This window comes from Sander lucioperca, chromosome 3, assembly GCF_008315115.2.
Source record: "Sander lucioperca isolate FBNREF2018 chromosome 3, SLUC_FBN_1.2, whole genome shotgun sequence".
In the NCBI taxonomy this organism is placed as follows: Eukaryota; Metazoa; Chordata; class Actinopteri; order Perciformes; family Percidae; genus Sander; species Sander lucioperca.
The window spans coordinates 37,523,298-37,541,059 of record NC_050175.1 but is presented as its reverse complement, the minus strand read 5'-3'; the positions used below and the strand labels follow the sequence as shown (position 1 = coordinate 37,541,059).

General features: G+C 40.8%; 1 protein-coding gene across 2 annotated transcripts; it reads right to left on the bottom strand.

Moving 5' to 3' along the window:
- Positions 1-546: 546 nt before the first annotated feature.
- LOC116067298 (ras-related protein Rab-11A) lies at positions 547-17,758 on the bottom strand. 2 transcript variants are annotated; one of them, XM_035999693.1, is made up of 6 exons: positions 17,571-17,758; positions 12,414-12,609; positions 7,993-8,186; positions 4,948-5,028; positions 3,170-3,355; positions 547-3,127 (listed from the first exon to the last, which is right to left on the bottom strand). In XM_035999693.1, the coding sequence occupies exons 1-5, from the start codon at positions 17,608-17,610 to the stop codon at positions 3,219-3,221; spliced, it is 648 nt and encodes a 215-aa protein (XP_035855586.1). In that variant the 5' UTR covers positions 17,611-17,758; the 3' UTR covers positions 547-3,127; positions 3,170-3,218. The 2 variants fall into 2 exon arrangements, with proteins under 2 accessions (XP_035855586.1, XP_031179574.1); XM_031323714.2 differs by having other exon boundaries at positions 547-3,355.
- Between the last annotated feature and the right edge of the window lie 4 nt (positions 17,759-17,762).

The following is a 17,762-nucleotide window of genomic DNA, read 5'->3' as shown; positions in this document are numbered from 1 at the left end:
TCCTCCACAGGAGGAATGTCTGGCTAGTTCACAGCATTCCAGGATGGGAGAAAAACGTGCTCTGGTTTATTGGCATTTCCTTAAACCAATCACAATCGTCTTGGGCGGTGCTAAGCATCGTTTGTAGCCACGGTGCCTCTGCAAAATAGCCTCTGGAAGGAACTTGTTTTGGTGGAACATGTGTACGTTCCAAAGTTGTTTTAGTCGTGCAACAGAAAACTCAGATTGGACAGATAGTCTAGCTAGCTGTCTGGATTTACCCTGCAGAGAGCTGAGGAGCAGTTAACCACAGTCCTCAGAAATCCACCAGAGGATAGAACGCCAACACAAAGAAAGAGGAAGGTGACGGACATCGGGACGAAATGAGGGACATCTGGCAGAATATCCGGCGGCATTCGAACAATCCCGGATATGAAACTTCGTCGATATAGACTACCGTAACGTTGACTATGGAGAAGTAGCTCATACAACCACACTTCAAAACATCTGAACTCTCCCTTTTAGTTAGATGACGTAAGAATATCACAAGTAAAATACAAGATCATATAAAGGTTTATGACTGGTGCGCTTTATTAAGATGAACTGATAACTTAAGATATAGACACAATTGTACAATTTATCAATCTGTACAAAACATAAAACCATTCATTTTGACCCCCCTCTCACATTCAACCTTTCAAATCCATTGAAATGACATCATTTCACTCTTAACACGTTTATACTGGAATTACAGTCAGTTATAGAATTCAATATAGTAAAAAAAAAAAAAAGAACAAAAAGAAATCAAATCACAATTCTTAAAAAAAAAAAAAAAACAGAACAATGGAGGTACATGAAACAGGATTCGGAAATCATATTTTCGGAAGAAAGAAATCACTTTGTCCACAGATTGCCAGCTAAGTGAGTCTGGCGAGGCCCGGCTGGCGGCGCCGTCTGTTCCCAAGAAACGCCATTGGCACTGCCAGCCAGGCTCACACACACACTCCAGAGCTACCCATCTACCCTCTGCCTCTAAACACACACACACACACACACACACCAAGTTCAGGCATTGTATACGTCTGCTAACACCACCATACACTGACACGGCTATAACCTGGAAATTCAACAGAACACACACTCTGGAGTTTTTAGTAAAGTAGGTTGTTTAGCGAGGCATCTGTCCGCTCACACACTGGACACAACACTTAGCTCGTTAGCATGTCGTCTTAGCTAGCCAAGCCTAACCCTCAGCAGATTTCATGCACAGTTAATGACAATGTTAGCTACATAAGGCGATACGACACGGAGTTGCAGTCGTAACAGAAAGCCATGCATTGTGTTGAAGTCAGAGGCAGCTCGGTGTACGTAGGCTTAATGTGACGGGGACAACACAGCTGTCTGTCCCCTCGAGGGACAGATGGAGCAACGGTGTTGGTTGAGGAGGAGGTGGGTATGAGGGCGAGTTGTTAGCAGGTGAATGAGACAGGTGAAGGAGGCACTGTGATCAGACGTTGGCAAGAATGGAGCTCAACTCCCGAAAAGTGTTTCCTTGATTCCTCGTCGTGTCCTTCATCAAACATTTTCAGCCTGTTAACAAGGATTCGAGGAAAGACTTTTGAGACTTTACGTTCCGCAGTGGCTGAACATATTTTGGTTTTTGAAAAGTGGCATCGTCTTTAAAAAAACGCGGTACATCCGACAAAAAAAAAAAGAGGTCCAGATTCTCCATGTGCAGTAAAAATCTAATCCTAGACAAGAAATGTTTATCGATTAAGGTTCAGTGCAAGATTGGTGACAACTTCACGCTCATGAAATCAACCCCGATGGTGAAGGACATTTCCTACTTTCTCAGGTTGCGTCCTAGCTACAATTCCGTGGTTACATGCAAAGCATAATTTGCCCAACGACAGATTTGTTTTGATTATATTGTTGAGTATCATAAGAATACGAGAATACTATATCAGTTACTCAGACTTCTGCAGTTTTCTTTTTTTTTTTAATTCCTTCATTTGCTATAGAAGTGCACTAAGAAACAAAACATCCAAACAGCCATGTGCTAGTTTTCTGCATAGTTGTAGTCAAAAGTTAATGCATTCTGTTTTCCCTAATGGAGCAGGAAAGCCCGATGGACTAACGTGTCTTCGATCGGAAAATCCTTCAGTATAAGCATGACAATCTCTGTATGAAGCTACACCGAGACTTAAAGTAGGACAACATGAAAATCTGAATGTACAGGAGTTGTGTTCAGCTTCCACGGCGACAGCCCAAATTTCCACACCCTCCAGGCAATGATAGTGTTCCACACAAACAAGTCCAGATTGAGTCTTTCGCCTGATAAAACATGCAGCACAGCAGAGTGCCATCTTTTTAAAGACATGCGAAGCTGGCCCGACCGTGCCACCCGCTGTAAACGCGGTGACAACAACGCGCTACATGCAAGCTCACTCGCTCTGTCCACTGCGCTAAAACTGAAGCTTGGCAAATGCAACAAAAAAAACGGTTTCAATAGCATCATATTCACAGCAATCAGATCAAATGGTATGACACTACCGGAGCACGCGTCTACACTGTGCTCGATACATCCAAAAAAAACAGTACATTGCACTAAAGAGGAGGGGGGGAGGGGGGAGAAGCTTGTATATGGGAATACACTTCAGAGCAACTTTGATGTGCTTTAAATTTATTTATACCTAGTTATAGATATGATACAAGACAGAGAAAGATCATGAAAACAATGTGGAGAAATCAACAGGAGCACAAAAGTATGAAGAAAACAAATCACATTCATATATTAAGACATTTGTGTGACATGTCAGCGCATCTACAGTAATGAAATCTAAAGTGATATGAAATGCCTGCTGCCTGCTGTCCTGCAGTCGCCTAGCGACAGAGGGGCTCTGCTTGGGGGGTCACCCCACGCGGTGACTTCTTACACTGGGGGATATTTACCTGGGGCGGGGGTTAGGAGTGAGGGAGAGGAAGAGGGGGTTGGGGGGGGGGGGGGGCGGCAGGTACAGATAGGTGCAGGGTTCGGGTCACAGCCTCGACGCTGTGGCTCGTCCCTCCCGCACCACACAGTACACTGAGGCAGTCTATTTTCTGAGGGGCGGGGCTTGGAGGAGTTGTGAGCCGGAGGGAGAGAGGGAGGGAGGGAGGGAGGGAGGGAGGGAGGGAGGGGAGGGCAGGCGAGGGCGGGGGGCAAAGGGGGAGGGGGTAGCAGCAGATCCGTGGCTGGGCTAGATGTTCTGACAGCACTGCATCTTTGGTTTGTTCTCAGTGGGCTGCACCTGGATGTTGACCACGTTGTTGCTGGGGGACATGTCACTCTCCTGACGCTCCGACATCTGCTTCTGGGAGACGATACGGTAGATCTCTGGGGGGCGGGGGAGAGTAACAGTGTCATTTAGAGTTACAGCCTGTTTACCCCTCTCCCTGTCTGGTTTACAATCTGCCACAACACACACTCTGCTTTCGTGCTGAATGAGGGCTGGGTAAAAAAATTAATCTGATATTGATTGATAAAATCACCAAAATCGATCTTTTTAATGTCTTTTCACCATAGACGTGGTGAATTGACCCCCTTTTTTTTCTCGGAATCTCGTTATATTGAAGCAAAGTTGGTATTGTAACTGAAATGACCCTAACCTAATTGATATTAAATCAAATTGGAATCAAATCCATTTGGGCAATCATTGGCGATACCCAGCCCTATGCTGAATTATTTAATTGTTTTTTTCCAAGAACGTATTTCTCATATCTTTCATATTCATTTAATAGTTGACAACTAAGATTAATCTGTGCAGCTCTAATTAAATAGTTTTTTTTTAAGGGATTTAAAGACAATAGGATACAGCATAATACCAGCCGTATCCTTTAAATGCCACCAAGTTGACTCTATATTAGCTTTGATATCAAGCGATACCCTTATTCGTTGATCCAGTCGTTCATTCTGTTACACAACAAATGACAAGACTTTCATACAGACTGTTCACAGACACCAGCAGGACCAACAGCACAGACCCCCCCCCCCCACACACACACACTTGTGATAACAAAAGGTTTGCCACTCGGAAAAGATAAGCCATTCAGACATTATGTAATAAAGTAGATCCGGTGGAGCCGTGTGCTTCTGCTCGGTTTGTATCTCTGCCCAGCAGCAGTTCACTCAACACCTGACTTCCCTCCCTCTCTCTCCCTCTCTCTCTCTCTGTGTACTCACCCTCATAACAAGGACGCCGTTTGTCATTTCCTGATTAAATGTAAAGTCTCTTGGCTTGGTGGATGAATGACATGAGAGCGGACTGAGGCAGGCATGTAGCAGATGCATAAGGCCTCCTGCACATTGGCTGCGTGGTGTGAGCGTGTCAGCTGCGTGGCGTGTCCATTTTTATTTCGGCTCCCATGTTAACAGGGTTAGAGCTTACACACTGCCTGCGTGACACGCACGTCTCAGGCAAGGCTTGAGCCAAAAATGCGTGCATGCTAGAAATAGAACCAATGCCTATTTCTTTCGCCACACGCAAGCGTGTTGGAAGCGTTTCCAGGCAAAATAGAATAGGAAAAGATGTTTATGTCATTTAGACACAAATACATATTAATAAATGACATGGTGATGTTTGAAAGTCTCTAGGTTTTGACATAAATGCAGATATAAATGTCATTTAAAAAATACTTGTTGTTGTTGCACCTGTCAATACAGAATGAAATATTCTGTAGCCTATTTTGCCGTCAATACTGCCGACGTAAAGTTGAAGAACACGCTATTATTTCATTTGATCAATGGGAAACATCCATGTGTACAGACAAGGCTAGCAGCAGCAGCGCCGCGTCAGACATGTTTCTGGTTTGCAAAGACATCGTGGAAAAATCCACGCAGCTGACACGCAACAGAAACGCCACGCTCATGCCACGCTCACGCCACGCAGGCAGTGTGCAGGAGGCCTAAGACAAAAACACAGTACCAACCTGTCAGAATGGTCTGGAAGGCCGTCTCAACGTTGGTGGAGTCCAGAGCCGATGTCTCCAGGAAAGATAAACCATTCTTCTCTGCAGGCCAAAGTAAAGCAGCGTCATAACCACATGTCAGATATGTCCCATTCCACAGAGAGCAGACCGGTATGACCCGTCAGAACACAAGCATGTGGATGTGAAACTTGTACCAGCCATCGTCCTAACATTATTTCTGTGTTACTCGTATATAGCCCAAGAAAAAACATTACATCAAATCAAAAGTTACACAGTATAATCTAATCTAATTAACTAATCATTAGCGGTGAAAATCTCTCCCCCCCGCCCACCAAAACTCTCCCCAGCTTCGCGTTTAGCGTAGGGCTGCACAATATATCGTTTTTTTAAAATCGGCAATCGCAATATCAACTGCGTCATAATAATATCCCGAAAGGCTGAAACATATCACGAAAGACACTTTTATGTTGGTTGAAGAAACAATCTCAGAAAACTGCACTTTAAAATGTAACTGTCTTTTTTTTTTTTTGTATTGGTGCCTTTTATATTCAAGTCAATGTTCAATAAAAAAAAATGTTTGGGAAATGATTTCCTTTCATTTATTTTATATTCAACAAGCAGTTTGTTGTATTTTAGCAGAATACTGACAGCAGCAGAAATGCAGAACTGGGTGCACTTTAATTTCGGTTTATTTATTGCAAATAATATCGTTATTGTGATATTCAACGTTATTGCATATCACATATTTTCCTCATATCGTGCAGCCCTAGTCTAGCGGTCATTACAGTTCAATTTAGCCGAGAAAAGTGCGCCTGGTGCGAATTTGTGTTTCCTGGGATAGCGAAAGGCCTGTCCCTCCTTACTCTGCCTCTGATTGGCTAACCAATCTCACTCCTCATGCCTAAACCTAACCAATCCAACCGGCTATGGGCCCTATCTTGCACCCGGCGCAGCACAAAGCCCGACGCAGTTGTCAATTTCCCATCCAGCGCCCGCGTCGTTTAAATAGCAAATGCACCTGCGCCAATCTGTGCACCCATGGGGGTGCTGGTCTTACAGGGAGGTGTGTTCAGGTGCATTCTGGGCGTGCTGGTCTTACAGGGAGGTGTGTTCAGGTGAATTCTGGGCGTATTGCTATCTTGAGGCAGCGGAAAGTGATCGCGCCATTGACCAACAAAAACCTGGTCTAAAGTCAATAACGCAGCATACCATTGTTATTTTAACATTAGTAAAATGCTCCTAGGCTCGTGCAGAGCACACGCACACTATGCTTGTTACACACACAGGGACACACAGCAGCACACACACATGCAGAAGATTAAAAATAAAAATATTAGGGTCCAAATCCTCCATCATAATAGCAATGCTCCAAGGTCCAAACGTGCCTGGCTTTTAAAGGGAATGGGAGATGATCTCTGATTGGTTTGTTGCATGTTACGCCCAAAACACACCTCTGATTAATGAAGACACTAAGTACAACATTTTTGAACCATGCGCCGGGCGCACGGACCCTTTTTTCCGCCGTCAAACTAGCTAAAGTGGATTTGGACACGCCCTAAACACACCTGTGCCATGCGCTTCACGCCGTGCACTCGTTAAAAATAGGGCCCTATAACTTTTTACCTGTAAAATGAGATGTTAAATTACATTTACAATTCAGTAAAAGGCATAAAAGTGTGCGTCCCGGTCATAGTTCATCTATAAAATCCTGCCAGGCTGCTGAACAGTAGAGGAGGTTGTACCAGCGTCTGGTCTAACATCACTTCAGCTGACGTTGCTGATCAACACCAGAGCTCAGAGAGTCAGAAACAAAGTCTCTCCTTGTGAAACTGTAACTGGGTGCTGTCTTTTCCGGCCGATGTCTTGTGGTATCTGACAATCTTGATGCGTTTGTCTCATTAAGTTATCGTTTTGGATGGTGAAGCTCTTCTTTAGATGGGTTTAGATTGAAACCTTTTGATTGTATTGTATTTTTAGTTCAGATTTTGTGGCATATTTTGTGTTTTTTGGATCAGTTCACTACTTTCATTGAATTTTTGATGTTTTAATACATTTTCTAGCTTTTGCAAAAACATAAAAACAGTAACTTAACTTTGACAGTCTGTGATTTTCTGCTCAATCTTTACTATGTCGAAATAATTCATAATTTCAGCTTTTTTTAACTTAAAAATTATGTCGGCTATAACTTCTTATAAATGAGGTTTGTTGACCATGAATTCCAAATAAAAGTGTAAAACTAGCGGTAATAATTTGTTAGTGGTGAATCCAGTGGTAGTGAAAATAAACGCAGAAAGAAACGTCAGAAGCCTAAAAAAAAGTGTCTAAAAAAGGGTAAATTTGCAATTCCTACGCAGGAGAACAACAAGTTGCACGGTTGACAACACAAGGGTTGACCCAAAGTTTTTTCATATCAGAAATATGGGTTTCTTACAACCAAACTGCCCCAAAATACTTGGTGCATGCATTTACGTTGTATGGAAACCATGCAACATTCTTCGCAGGTAAAATGAATGATTCTATTGGATTTTGGTTGTTTTATTCAATTTTTATAGCATTTGAGAAACATTTTTAAATGGTTTTAAAACTCAGGCTTAAACTTTGACATAAACCATTCTGTGATTCACTCAACATCCTCTGATCTTAACTATTAGCCAAAAGAATTCGTATCTGCTTTTTTTCAAACTCAAAAATTAAGTGTCATTTAAATTAGGTTCATTGACCACCAAAAAAATGTTGTAAAAAAGCGGCAACATTTTTTTTCTTCTATTTTGTCCCCGGAGGTCGACGGGAAGACAACACACGTTTAAAAAGGTTGTTTCGGGCGCCCAGATAGCTCAGTTGGTAGAGCGCGCCCATATACAGAGGTTTACTCCTTGACGCAGCGGCTGTCGGTTCGACTCCGACCCGCGGCCCTTTGCTGCATGTCATTCCCCCCTCTCTCTCCTTTCATTTCTTCAGCTGTCCTGTCAATAAAGGCCTAAAAATGCCAAAAAAAAAAAAAAAAAAAGGTTGTTTCATTGTATAAATATAAGACAATGGTCTCACCAGCAAAAGCCCGCGCCTCGTCGGTGGGAACAGCTCGGAGGTGACGCAGGTCGCTCTTGTTGCCCACCAGCATGATGACGATGTTGCTGTCGGCGTGATCTCTCAGCTCCTTCAGCCAGCGCTCCACGTTCTCATAAGTTAGATGCTTGGCAATGTCGTAGACCAGGAGAGCCCCCACCGCCCCGCGGTAGTACCTGCAGCACAGACACATGCACACAACGTCAAATCTCTGGAATATCGAGGGTGGATTTGAGATTGGCATGGTTTTATTTCAGTTAGCCTAATAGCTGGTTTGATTTGCATTGAGAGATGATTTTATAGAAAGTACCCCATGCTAATCTCTAGGTATGGTGAAGGGTATGTGATGATGTGGGGGTATGGTGAAGGGTATGTGATGATGTGGGGGTATGATGAAGGGTATGTGATGATGTGGGGGTATGGTGAAGGGTATGTGATGATGTGGGGGTATGGTGAAGGGTATGTGATGATGTGGGGGTATGGTGAAGGGTATGTGATGATGTGGGGCTATTTTAATTCCAAAGGCCAAGGGAACTTTATCAGGATGCATAGTATCCTGGATCCATGAAATAACTGGCCTTTAAAAATAAAAATCTGCCTGCCTCTATGGGAATTTAACATAGGGGTGTACTGACTTATGCCCCCTGTATTTTAAGGAAGAACATTTATTTATTTACGATACATTATTCATTCACAAAGAAAATTGGTGTCCTTAAAGGTTCCTCATTTTATTAATTAAGGCATTAAGATCAATTTCCAAAAGATGATTTTTTTATTCCTCTTTATTCAACTTTAGCATGGGTTCATAAACTTATGAGCACCACTGTATAACAGCTTCATATTTCTGCGGCGTGTTTAGTGTGAAAGTGCAGTAAATGACGTGAGGTGGACGTTGTGTGTGCCTTGACGTCACCACCACCTTTATGATTTGCATAGGAAACACAGGCCTGCTGGGGCCACGCACAACCTCAGCAGGAAGTCATAATCTGTACATTGTGGAGAAAATTTAAACTGGACTAGAAAATGAAAAGGCATCAACTAGAGTTGGGTATCGCCAATCATTTCTCAAATTGATTCTGATTCACAAGGTGCCGATTCGATAACATTTTCGATTCAATATCAATTAGGTTAGGGACATTTCAGTTACAATACCAACTCTGCTTGGAAATAAACCAGATTGTCAGAGAACTTCTGCTGTCGATTTGATCAAGAAATAAGCAACCCTCAAATAGTTTTTATAATGCACCAGGTTAATGTTTACATTATGTAAAGGGGGTCAACTCACCAATCAATGGTGAAAAGGCATATATAATAAAAGACTGATTTCTGGAATTTATCAATCGATATTAGATCACTCAAACGAAGATCAATTTGAATTTGAGAATTGATTATTTTAACCCAGCCCTATAGTATCAACACAGAGGAGGGTGTTTAAATGGATCTGATGCTTAGTAACAATTCTGGAATAAGTCATAAAAGCCATCCTATGAAGTATGATATGTATATCACAATTGTGTGAATTGGACAGTGTATTCTGGCTGGCATGTTTGTATTATCGACCAATTATCGGCCTGGCCGATTACCGGGGCCGATATTTGGCGTATTTGCGGAATATCTGTATCTGTGTTTCATTTTACAGATAACCGATAAAGTTAATTAATTAAAAGGTGCGCTACTTTGGCTCCACTACAGCTCTGTAAGCAGTGTGCAACACTTGCAAAACAAACTGGTAGCATGTTAAAACTTCAGGAAGCTATTTTTGTTTTAAATTTATCCATTTTGTTGACTGTGTATTATGTTTAACCCTCTGAGGACAAAAGACGCACCGGCGAGTCCAAGCGATGTTTGACAAGCAATATAACAATTTCATTTTAGACATTTACTAATTTATTCATATATTACGCTCCTTTTTGTGAACCCAAGACTTTTGTAAACTCATTTCAAGCACCAAAACAATTGAGTGTAGGTATGTTTTCAAGAGGTGATTTGAGAAATATTTGCGCTTTAGGGCGAAATTATCATATATCTTATATACCACGTTGCTCTGGAACAATGTTGGGCGTCACATTACAGAAAGCTGAGTTTATTCTGAACATTTTGATATGAAACACATGGTTATAGGTTATTGCAAAAACTCTTAAAAGGAGAATTCAAGAAATCTAAAAATGCCCCTAGACCTCAGGAGGGTTAAAGTTTCAGTTTTATTGAATAATTGCTTAAAGCGTTTAAACAAACCTTTGTGTTGGAGTTTGTAACATTCAAAATGTTAATTTTGACCACAAGATTTGCATTTTTACTGCAAATGCATATCTGTTCCAAATAACCAGCTGTCGGTTTCATTAACTACTAATAATCGGTATCGGTATCTTCCCTGAAAAAACACTATCAGTCGACCCAGAGTTTGTATATTACAAAGTATTAGTATTAGTATGTGTGAAATAAAAACAGGACACGTAATTTCACTGTGTGTAGTGTTTAACTACGCTATCTGACTGTAATAGCGTGTAATGATGAAAAAAAAACAGACAACAGCTGTGTCTCAAAGACCGGGCAATAGCCGGGGCGTTGAGAATCCACCGTGAGAGGTGATGGATAGTTCCAGTCACTTCGTCATGTATTCACTTCGTTGAAACAAGAGAAGAAAGCCTCACTGATGTGAAGAACAGGACAGAGATACATATATATAAATGCTCTCTGCCTGCCATATCCAACGCTCCGGTAAGTCCACTCACCCCATCTCTGCCCGGGCATGCCCCAGCTGCCACACATTTGTTGACAAACTCCCACAAACAACGAAGTACGCGGCGGTGAAATGGCAATTTATCCCTTTAAATGTGAATAAACGACATATTGCGCCACATAACCACTGAAAACTGTCAAAAAAAAAATCAAACCCAGAATCAAACCCAAATTATCCAATTATTATGGACGCTATCTGACATTAAAGTGCCCATATTATGAAAAAAGCACTTTTTCTGGGATTTGGGGTGTTATGTTGTGTCTCTGGTGCTTCCACACACACATACAAACTTTGAAAAAAATCCATCCATGCTGTTTAGAGTGAGATACGGTTTCTGAATGTGTCCTGCCTTCAGTCTCTGGGTGAGCTGTTCAAAATCGGCACGGCTTGTGACGTCACAAGCCGAAACGAGCAGGCTAACCGCAACCATTAGCTCGTAGCGTTAGCATGCTAACGCTAATGCTAACGCTAGCATCCTAACGCTAGCATGCTACCTCGTTCTCAATAGCAAAGCACTGCTACAACACACACAAGTTCACCATAATCTACAAAAGAACTACTTCCATGTGCGCCCTCATTTAGAAGTCTCCCAGCTAATCCTGCCTTGTAACTGACCAAAGTTGTAGAAACAGCCTTTCTTTTACTGTCTATGGAGCTAGCTAGCTGACATGATCTACATCTGAGCTACTGGGCATGTGCGGGTGCAATCAAAGATAGTACAGAAGAAGAAGAAAAGAGGTCTCACTCTGTAGCTAAAACAGAGACCAGCTGAAAAGAGGATCTGCAGCAGTGAGAGAGAGCAGTGCAGTACAACAAAAATATGGTGTTTTTTGTTATTAATTTTTAGTAAATTAAACCATGTAAACCTATTCTGGTACAACCTTAAAATACAATTATGAACCTGAAAATGAGCATAATATGGCTGCTTTAAGCGTCTGGAGCGGCTGTGGGTTGACTCTCCACGGTTCTCATGGGCTTTATAAGTCCTAACGTGAAAAAGCTTAACGTGGTTTAATGTACCTAAACAACGATCAGTGATCATCAACTTTCTCTCTTATATTGCTCCTCATAACCACTGAAAACAAAAAAATCTAAAAAATCTAACCCAAAGTCCAATTACTATGGACGTTATCTGACATTAAGCGTTTCTGCTTCGTTAGATTTAGATCATTCACTTTTTTTTGACGACGTAGTTAAGGCGGCAGGCGTGTGTTGCTTAGGCGGCCGCCTTAACTGCAAAGTGCTGCGGGAAACCCTGAATAATATGGGCAATAAAAGAAAAGACACTGAATAAAAAATCCACATGAATGTACTGAGGGATGTATAAGCATGAGACGCTTGCAGTGACAGGGCAGGTAAGGTGCTCTATGAGAGGGGGTGTCATGGTGGTAGTGAAAATAAGTCCAATAGTGCAAGGATAAAGTCTAGAGACCAGCATTAAATATGGACAATATAAGAGAATAATGTAGACATAGTAATATAAAAAACTATATAGCAGTGCAAGGATAAAGTTTAAAAAAAGACAGCGTTAAATATGGGCATCATAAGGGAATAAAGTAGACTGTAGGATAGACACAAATCAACAGTCAACATTAGAGGTTTGAAATAATATGGTTACAGCCATTGTTCAATTATTAAGTTAGACGTCCTCCTCTCTACTCACGCTGATGTGATGGCCCGGTAGCGCTCCTGGCCAGCTGTATCCCAGATCTGGGCCTTCACCGTCTTGCCGTCCACCTGGATGCTGCGCGTGGCAAACTCCACTCCGATGGTGCTCTTGCTCTCCAGGTTGAACTCATTGCGGGTGAAACGGGACAGCAGGTTACTCTTCCCCACACCGGAGTCACCAATAAGGACCACTGAGACACGGGGAACACATGTTAATTAGGGCTGAGCAATAATTCAATATGATAATTTATTGTCTTTCAATGGAATCATATCGTGATATACAATTACGTTGTCTAAATTAGTAATAACAAGCACATACTAACTCAATGTTCTCAGAAAATCTGTTGTGAAACATTTTGAGGCAATATTATTTGAAGAATTACAGATTTGTTTTAACATCACACTATTTTTGTGCATGCATGTACATAGTCAGTATATAACTGGAAAAAAATATATTTTTTCTTCTATAATTTCTCTTGACACTGTTTACCACATTGTTGCTGATTATCTAAAATCTCATTGTAAAAACTATTTTGTGGTAGCACCACTTGTCAACCCTACAATATCGTTGCAATATCGATATCAATGTTTTTAGTCAAGAATATGGTGATATCTGATTTTCTCCATATCGCCCAGCCATAATGTTAATGCAACCGATAAGAAAAACACGTTACGTGTTAGAAAATGTACAACCGATCAACTTCCTGTGTGAACATTGCTCCTGAGTTTTTACTTACATTTAAATGGCCGCTTTAAGAGATTTCATACAAATGATACCTGTTAGCATTGATCTCACTTCATGATAGGGCTGTGCTCGATTGAAGAAATTCTTAGTCGACTAACACTCATTCAATTGTATCGACTAATCGATTAGTTGATTTAATCGACAGATCTGTAAATCTGAGTTTCTCCGCAAAGAGTCATGCAAAAGCACCACTTTAATTCTTGTGTTTACCAGAGATGTGCTCGTACGTTTCTTGGAAATAAGTCATTCAGCATGAAAAAAGCATAAAACATGACTAATCGACTAAAGAAATCTTAGTTGACCAAGACCAAAACAACCGATTAGTCGACTAATCGACTAAGAGGGGGCAGCCCTACTTCATGAAACTGTTTAAAGTTGTTTTCAAGTTAAACTGCCAAACACTCTTTGGGTCCTCCTGCTTCTCATTTGTGAGGATCTGCTGTTTTTCTTCGTCCTATGAGACACTACGCTGAATATCTTTGGGTTTAAACTGTTGGTCGGACAAAACAAGTTACTCAAGATGTCACTTTGAGCTTTAAAATGTTGTAAACAATGTTGATTTGTTTTTTTACATTTCATTGACTAAATGAGTACTTGATTGTTTCCTCTCTGTTGATTTTGTAGTGGCGGCCCGCCATGGCAAAATTTGTGCCGCCACGGTATCAGAAATAGGGCAGACGCACAATGTAGTCACGGACTCGCGGTTGACTTTTAAATTATCCTGCCGCTCACATTGCAATTTAACAACAAGTAGAACTATTCAGAGGTTAAAGGGCCCGTTAATGTGTTGATGTAGTTTATTGTCAAAACGTTCGCTACACTTTCTTCCGAGTCGACTATTAAACGAACGGCTCCACCAAAAACGTCACCGCGGTGGGTCCGTTCTAATTGTCAGTTCTGTCAGCTCATCGTCCTGATATCAAACAGGTGGAAACATTAAAACGGTAAGTGAGTCAGTGTAATATAATATAAATTAGAAATAGTCCATAGATGTAGTCATTTGGGTTTTGGTTTCCCTATGAAGAATTTCTTGTAAAATTCATTTTGTAGACCTGTTGTAGATGTTAAGTGCCCTATAGTTCCTCAGAAAATACAGTTCAATCAAAGATGAAAATATGCTTCATTGTGTGTGAATAGAGGTGAATAAATATATTTGTTTGTGTTGCAGCGAAGTGTCAGATCTGTTTCATACGTAAAACATTTGGCAGCGGGGCGTGGGGATGGGGGGGGGGGGACCAGCCCCCTTTGCTAAAAAAACTCCTAAAGGAAACACTGTGATTAATTGAGAAAGAAATAGCCAGATTAATCGATAATAAAAATAACGATTAGCAATTACAACTTATTCCACAATTTTACCTACTTACTGTTTCATGCCATATTGGTACTCAAGCTGAAAGCATGTACGCATTCTACTTTTTCTGTACGTTTATACTTTTTATACTTAGTGCCCTTGTCTATTATTACTTTCTCATCTCATCAATTTCACTATTGCCCTGTCATGCCTTGTTAATTGCAGAATATCCTGAAACCCTTGACCCTGTATATGTTTAGGAATATACTAATCTTTTATTTTTATTTAATTCCAACCAGTATGCATCCATCTATAATCCTGTACACAGCCTGGACAGGTGGTCAAGTGTCAATATTTGAACAGGTGTGTTTTGCGAATGTTGTTTATGACAAATCAAGCAAATATTCACACCCACATTAATATCTAACCTACATGTCTTTGGAAATGTAGGCTATGGGGCGGCCTCTAGCTCACCCAGTAAGAGCGCGCGCCCCATCTAGGTTGAATCCTTTGCAGCGGCTCGGGTTTGAATTCGACCTGCGGCTCTTTGCTGCGTGTCATCCCCTCTCTATCTCTCCCCCTTTCCTGTCTATCCACTGTCACTATCAAATAAAGGGAAAAGCCCCAAAAAATTGTCTTTAAAAAAGGAAATATAGGCTATATTTAGTAATATAGAGGAGCGTAGGTATTTAGTATTCTGCATATCAGTACATGTAGAAATGTCACAGTTTTAGTACAATGTTTCCCACAGATTAGAAAGCAATTTGTGGTGGACGCGGTGTGCACGGAGGGGAGGGGCTGTGTGTGTGTGTGTGAGTGTGTGAGAGAGAGAGAGAGAGAGAGAGAGAGAGAGAGAGACGCGTGAGTGACAGAGAGACGGAGGGAGAGCAGGGAAAGGAAATTCAGCTGAACGAATATGCTGCGTATTTTAAATAGCGTTAATAAAAAAATGAATAACGAAACGCAATATGTGGCGGCTGGTGTTGATTCTGTGGCGCACCGCCACAAATGATTCTATGTGTGGGAAACACTGCAGTATGTGGTGCTAAAGTAATCCTAATCATCATACACAAGATGCAAAACCTGTAACATGAAAGAAAAACATGAAGCTGTAGATAATTTATAGAACGAGTAGACTTTGTACCACGATAATTTGATTAATAAAACGTTAATACTTCACTAATATCTTCATGATGATTATGTTATTCCGCAAACCCAAACGTTACATCTAACACCAACCTACACTGACATGTAGATAGATTACACGTTCTTTTGGCACAAAAACCATACAGCCTTCTATTCTTTCTAAAAGTTTTATTGTACATATTTCTTATAGTGTCTTCCACATATTTTGATTGCAATATTTCTGTTCTTTACGTCCCTGACTGCTGCAGTACATTGCTCTATGGTCTATCCGCTTTCCATATGTTTATTGCGTGCATCAAACGCACCGAAGTGGAAACTTACTTTGGCAATCAATCTCATTCTGATTGACAAGCATTTACGAAAACCCTTTTTTACTACCCAACTTTAATTAAAAAAATGTGCTAATATCTTGATGATAATCATGTTAATCCGCAAACCCAAAAGGTTAAATCCAACACCAACCTGTACTGAAATGGAAATGGATACCAGTGTGTTTACTCTGACAGGCATTTACCAATCCCTGCTCAATAACCCTGTAACACTAAACATCCACCTTTTAATTCAATGATATATTGTTTAACACATAATTTAAACATGTCAATATCTGTCAAACATACACTGTAGACTATCATATGGTGTGCAAGATATATATCGATTCAATATCGTTATCGCAATATATCGAAAGTGTCGCAATAAGTATGGAATATTTTTATTTATTTTGTGGAGCGCTGCGTCCGTCCGTTGGCTGTGTGGCTTAATGTTTGATTTAGAGCCCGCTTGAAACGCTGTAATGATCATGTTTCATTGGCCCGTTATCATGCCGTTTGCACGTTAGTGCACGTCAGCATACCATGTGACGTGTGCATATTTCGAGAGAGTGACAGTAAGTGAAGAAATAGATAGACAACAAAACGGAACGAATCAGAGAAGAGAAAGAAAAGTTGTGTCCTGTTCTCTTTATATATTTTATACTGTCCAACCAGTAAAACATGATCTTTATTTATTTATTTATTCATGTTGGACCAGTCCAATATGACCGTCAGTTGAAATAAATCTTGTGTTGTAAGAAAACTTGTTGAATTTGTTATGAATCTATTTTGATGCGTTTTCCCGTAACTTTTGTAATTTTACATATGTTTAAAAATATCGAAATTAATATCGATATCGCAATATTCATAATCGATATCGCAATATCACATTTTGTCAGTATCGTGCAACCCTACCTCAGATATAAGCAACCTGGTGTATTAATATACCTGATTTATTCCAGCATCTGCACTTCTCTTACTATTTACAATCCTCCATTGAGCCGTTTCTTTACTATGTGTATGTATATATACACTTTTTTCAAACTTTTATCTGTACATAGTTCAGCTTTGTAGTCCTTGTTTTAGCCTGTGTACTTTGAGAGCAAGAAAAAGCCGGAGTCAAATTGCCTGTAACGTTATCATGCGTTCACACTTAGTTGGCCATTAAAGCTGATTCTAATTCTTATTGTTTGTCAAACCAAGCTTTAATACAGTTAATAAATACATGCTAACACTTAGCCGCACGATACCCTATAACATAATAAGTAAACGTGTGTGTGCATATGTTGTAAATAGTCCCGTTCGCTCGGCTGGTTGGATCCCATGGAGATAACGTGATAACGGTTAACGTTAGTTAGGTGTGTCCGACGTGAAGCTAACATCTGCTAACTGCTAACGTTCAAGACGCCCTGTCGTTTCACGATAACTACCGTAACGTGACGAACCAACTGCTGATTCTACTTCCACTGTTTAGCGAAGGGTCGTTTTAAGTCATGTGAACTCATTTAACGTGCTGACATTTCTCCGAAAGCTCGGTGAAAAACAACCGGGAGCACAAAAGGTGGACGGTGGCTAACGGTGGCTAACGTTAGCATCAGCTGGCCTGTGCAGGACTGGAGAGCTGCAACAATAAGGAGAAAAAGGAAAAAAACTTTGTTTTACCTTTGAACAAATAATCATATTCGTCATCTCTAGTGCCCATCGTCTTATTGAGAAATGGTTAGTCCAAGATTTAATTTGATATAACTGGAAAAAAAAGGCGATCTACTGTATTTTACTCTTCCAACGGGAATCTGTTTGGAAGCCGTACTTCCGTAACTTCTCCTTCTTCTCTGTCAGCGTCATACCGTCACA

Excerpts from the sequence above, each read along its gene's own strand:
- LOC116067298 (XM_031323714.2), bottom strand. The coding sequence starts at position 17,610 with ATGGGCACTAGAGATGACGAATATGATTATTTGTTCAAAG. Across the intron at positions 8,187-12,413 it reads TACCGGGCCATCACATCAGC|GTACTACCGCGGGGCGGTGG; the intron begins GTGAGTAGAGAG and ends TCTGTGCTGCAG. Across the intron at positions 3,356-4,947 it reads CTTCCAGACCATTCTGACAG|AGATCTACCGTATCGTCTCC; the intron begins GTTGGTACTGTG and ends CCCGCCCCCCAG.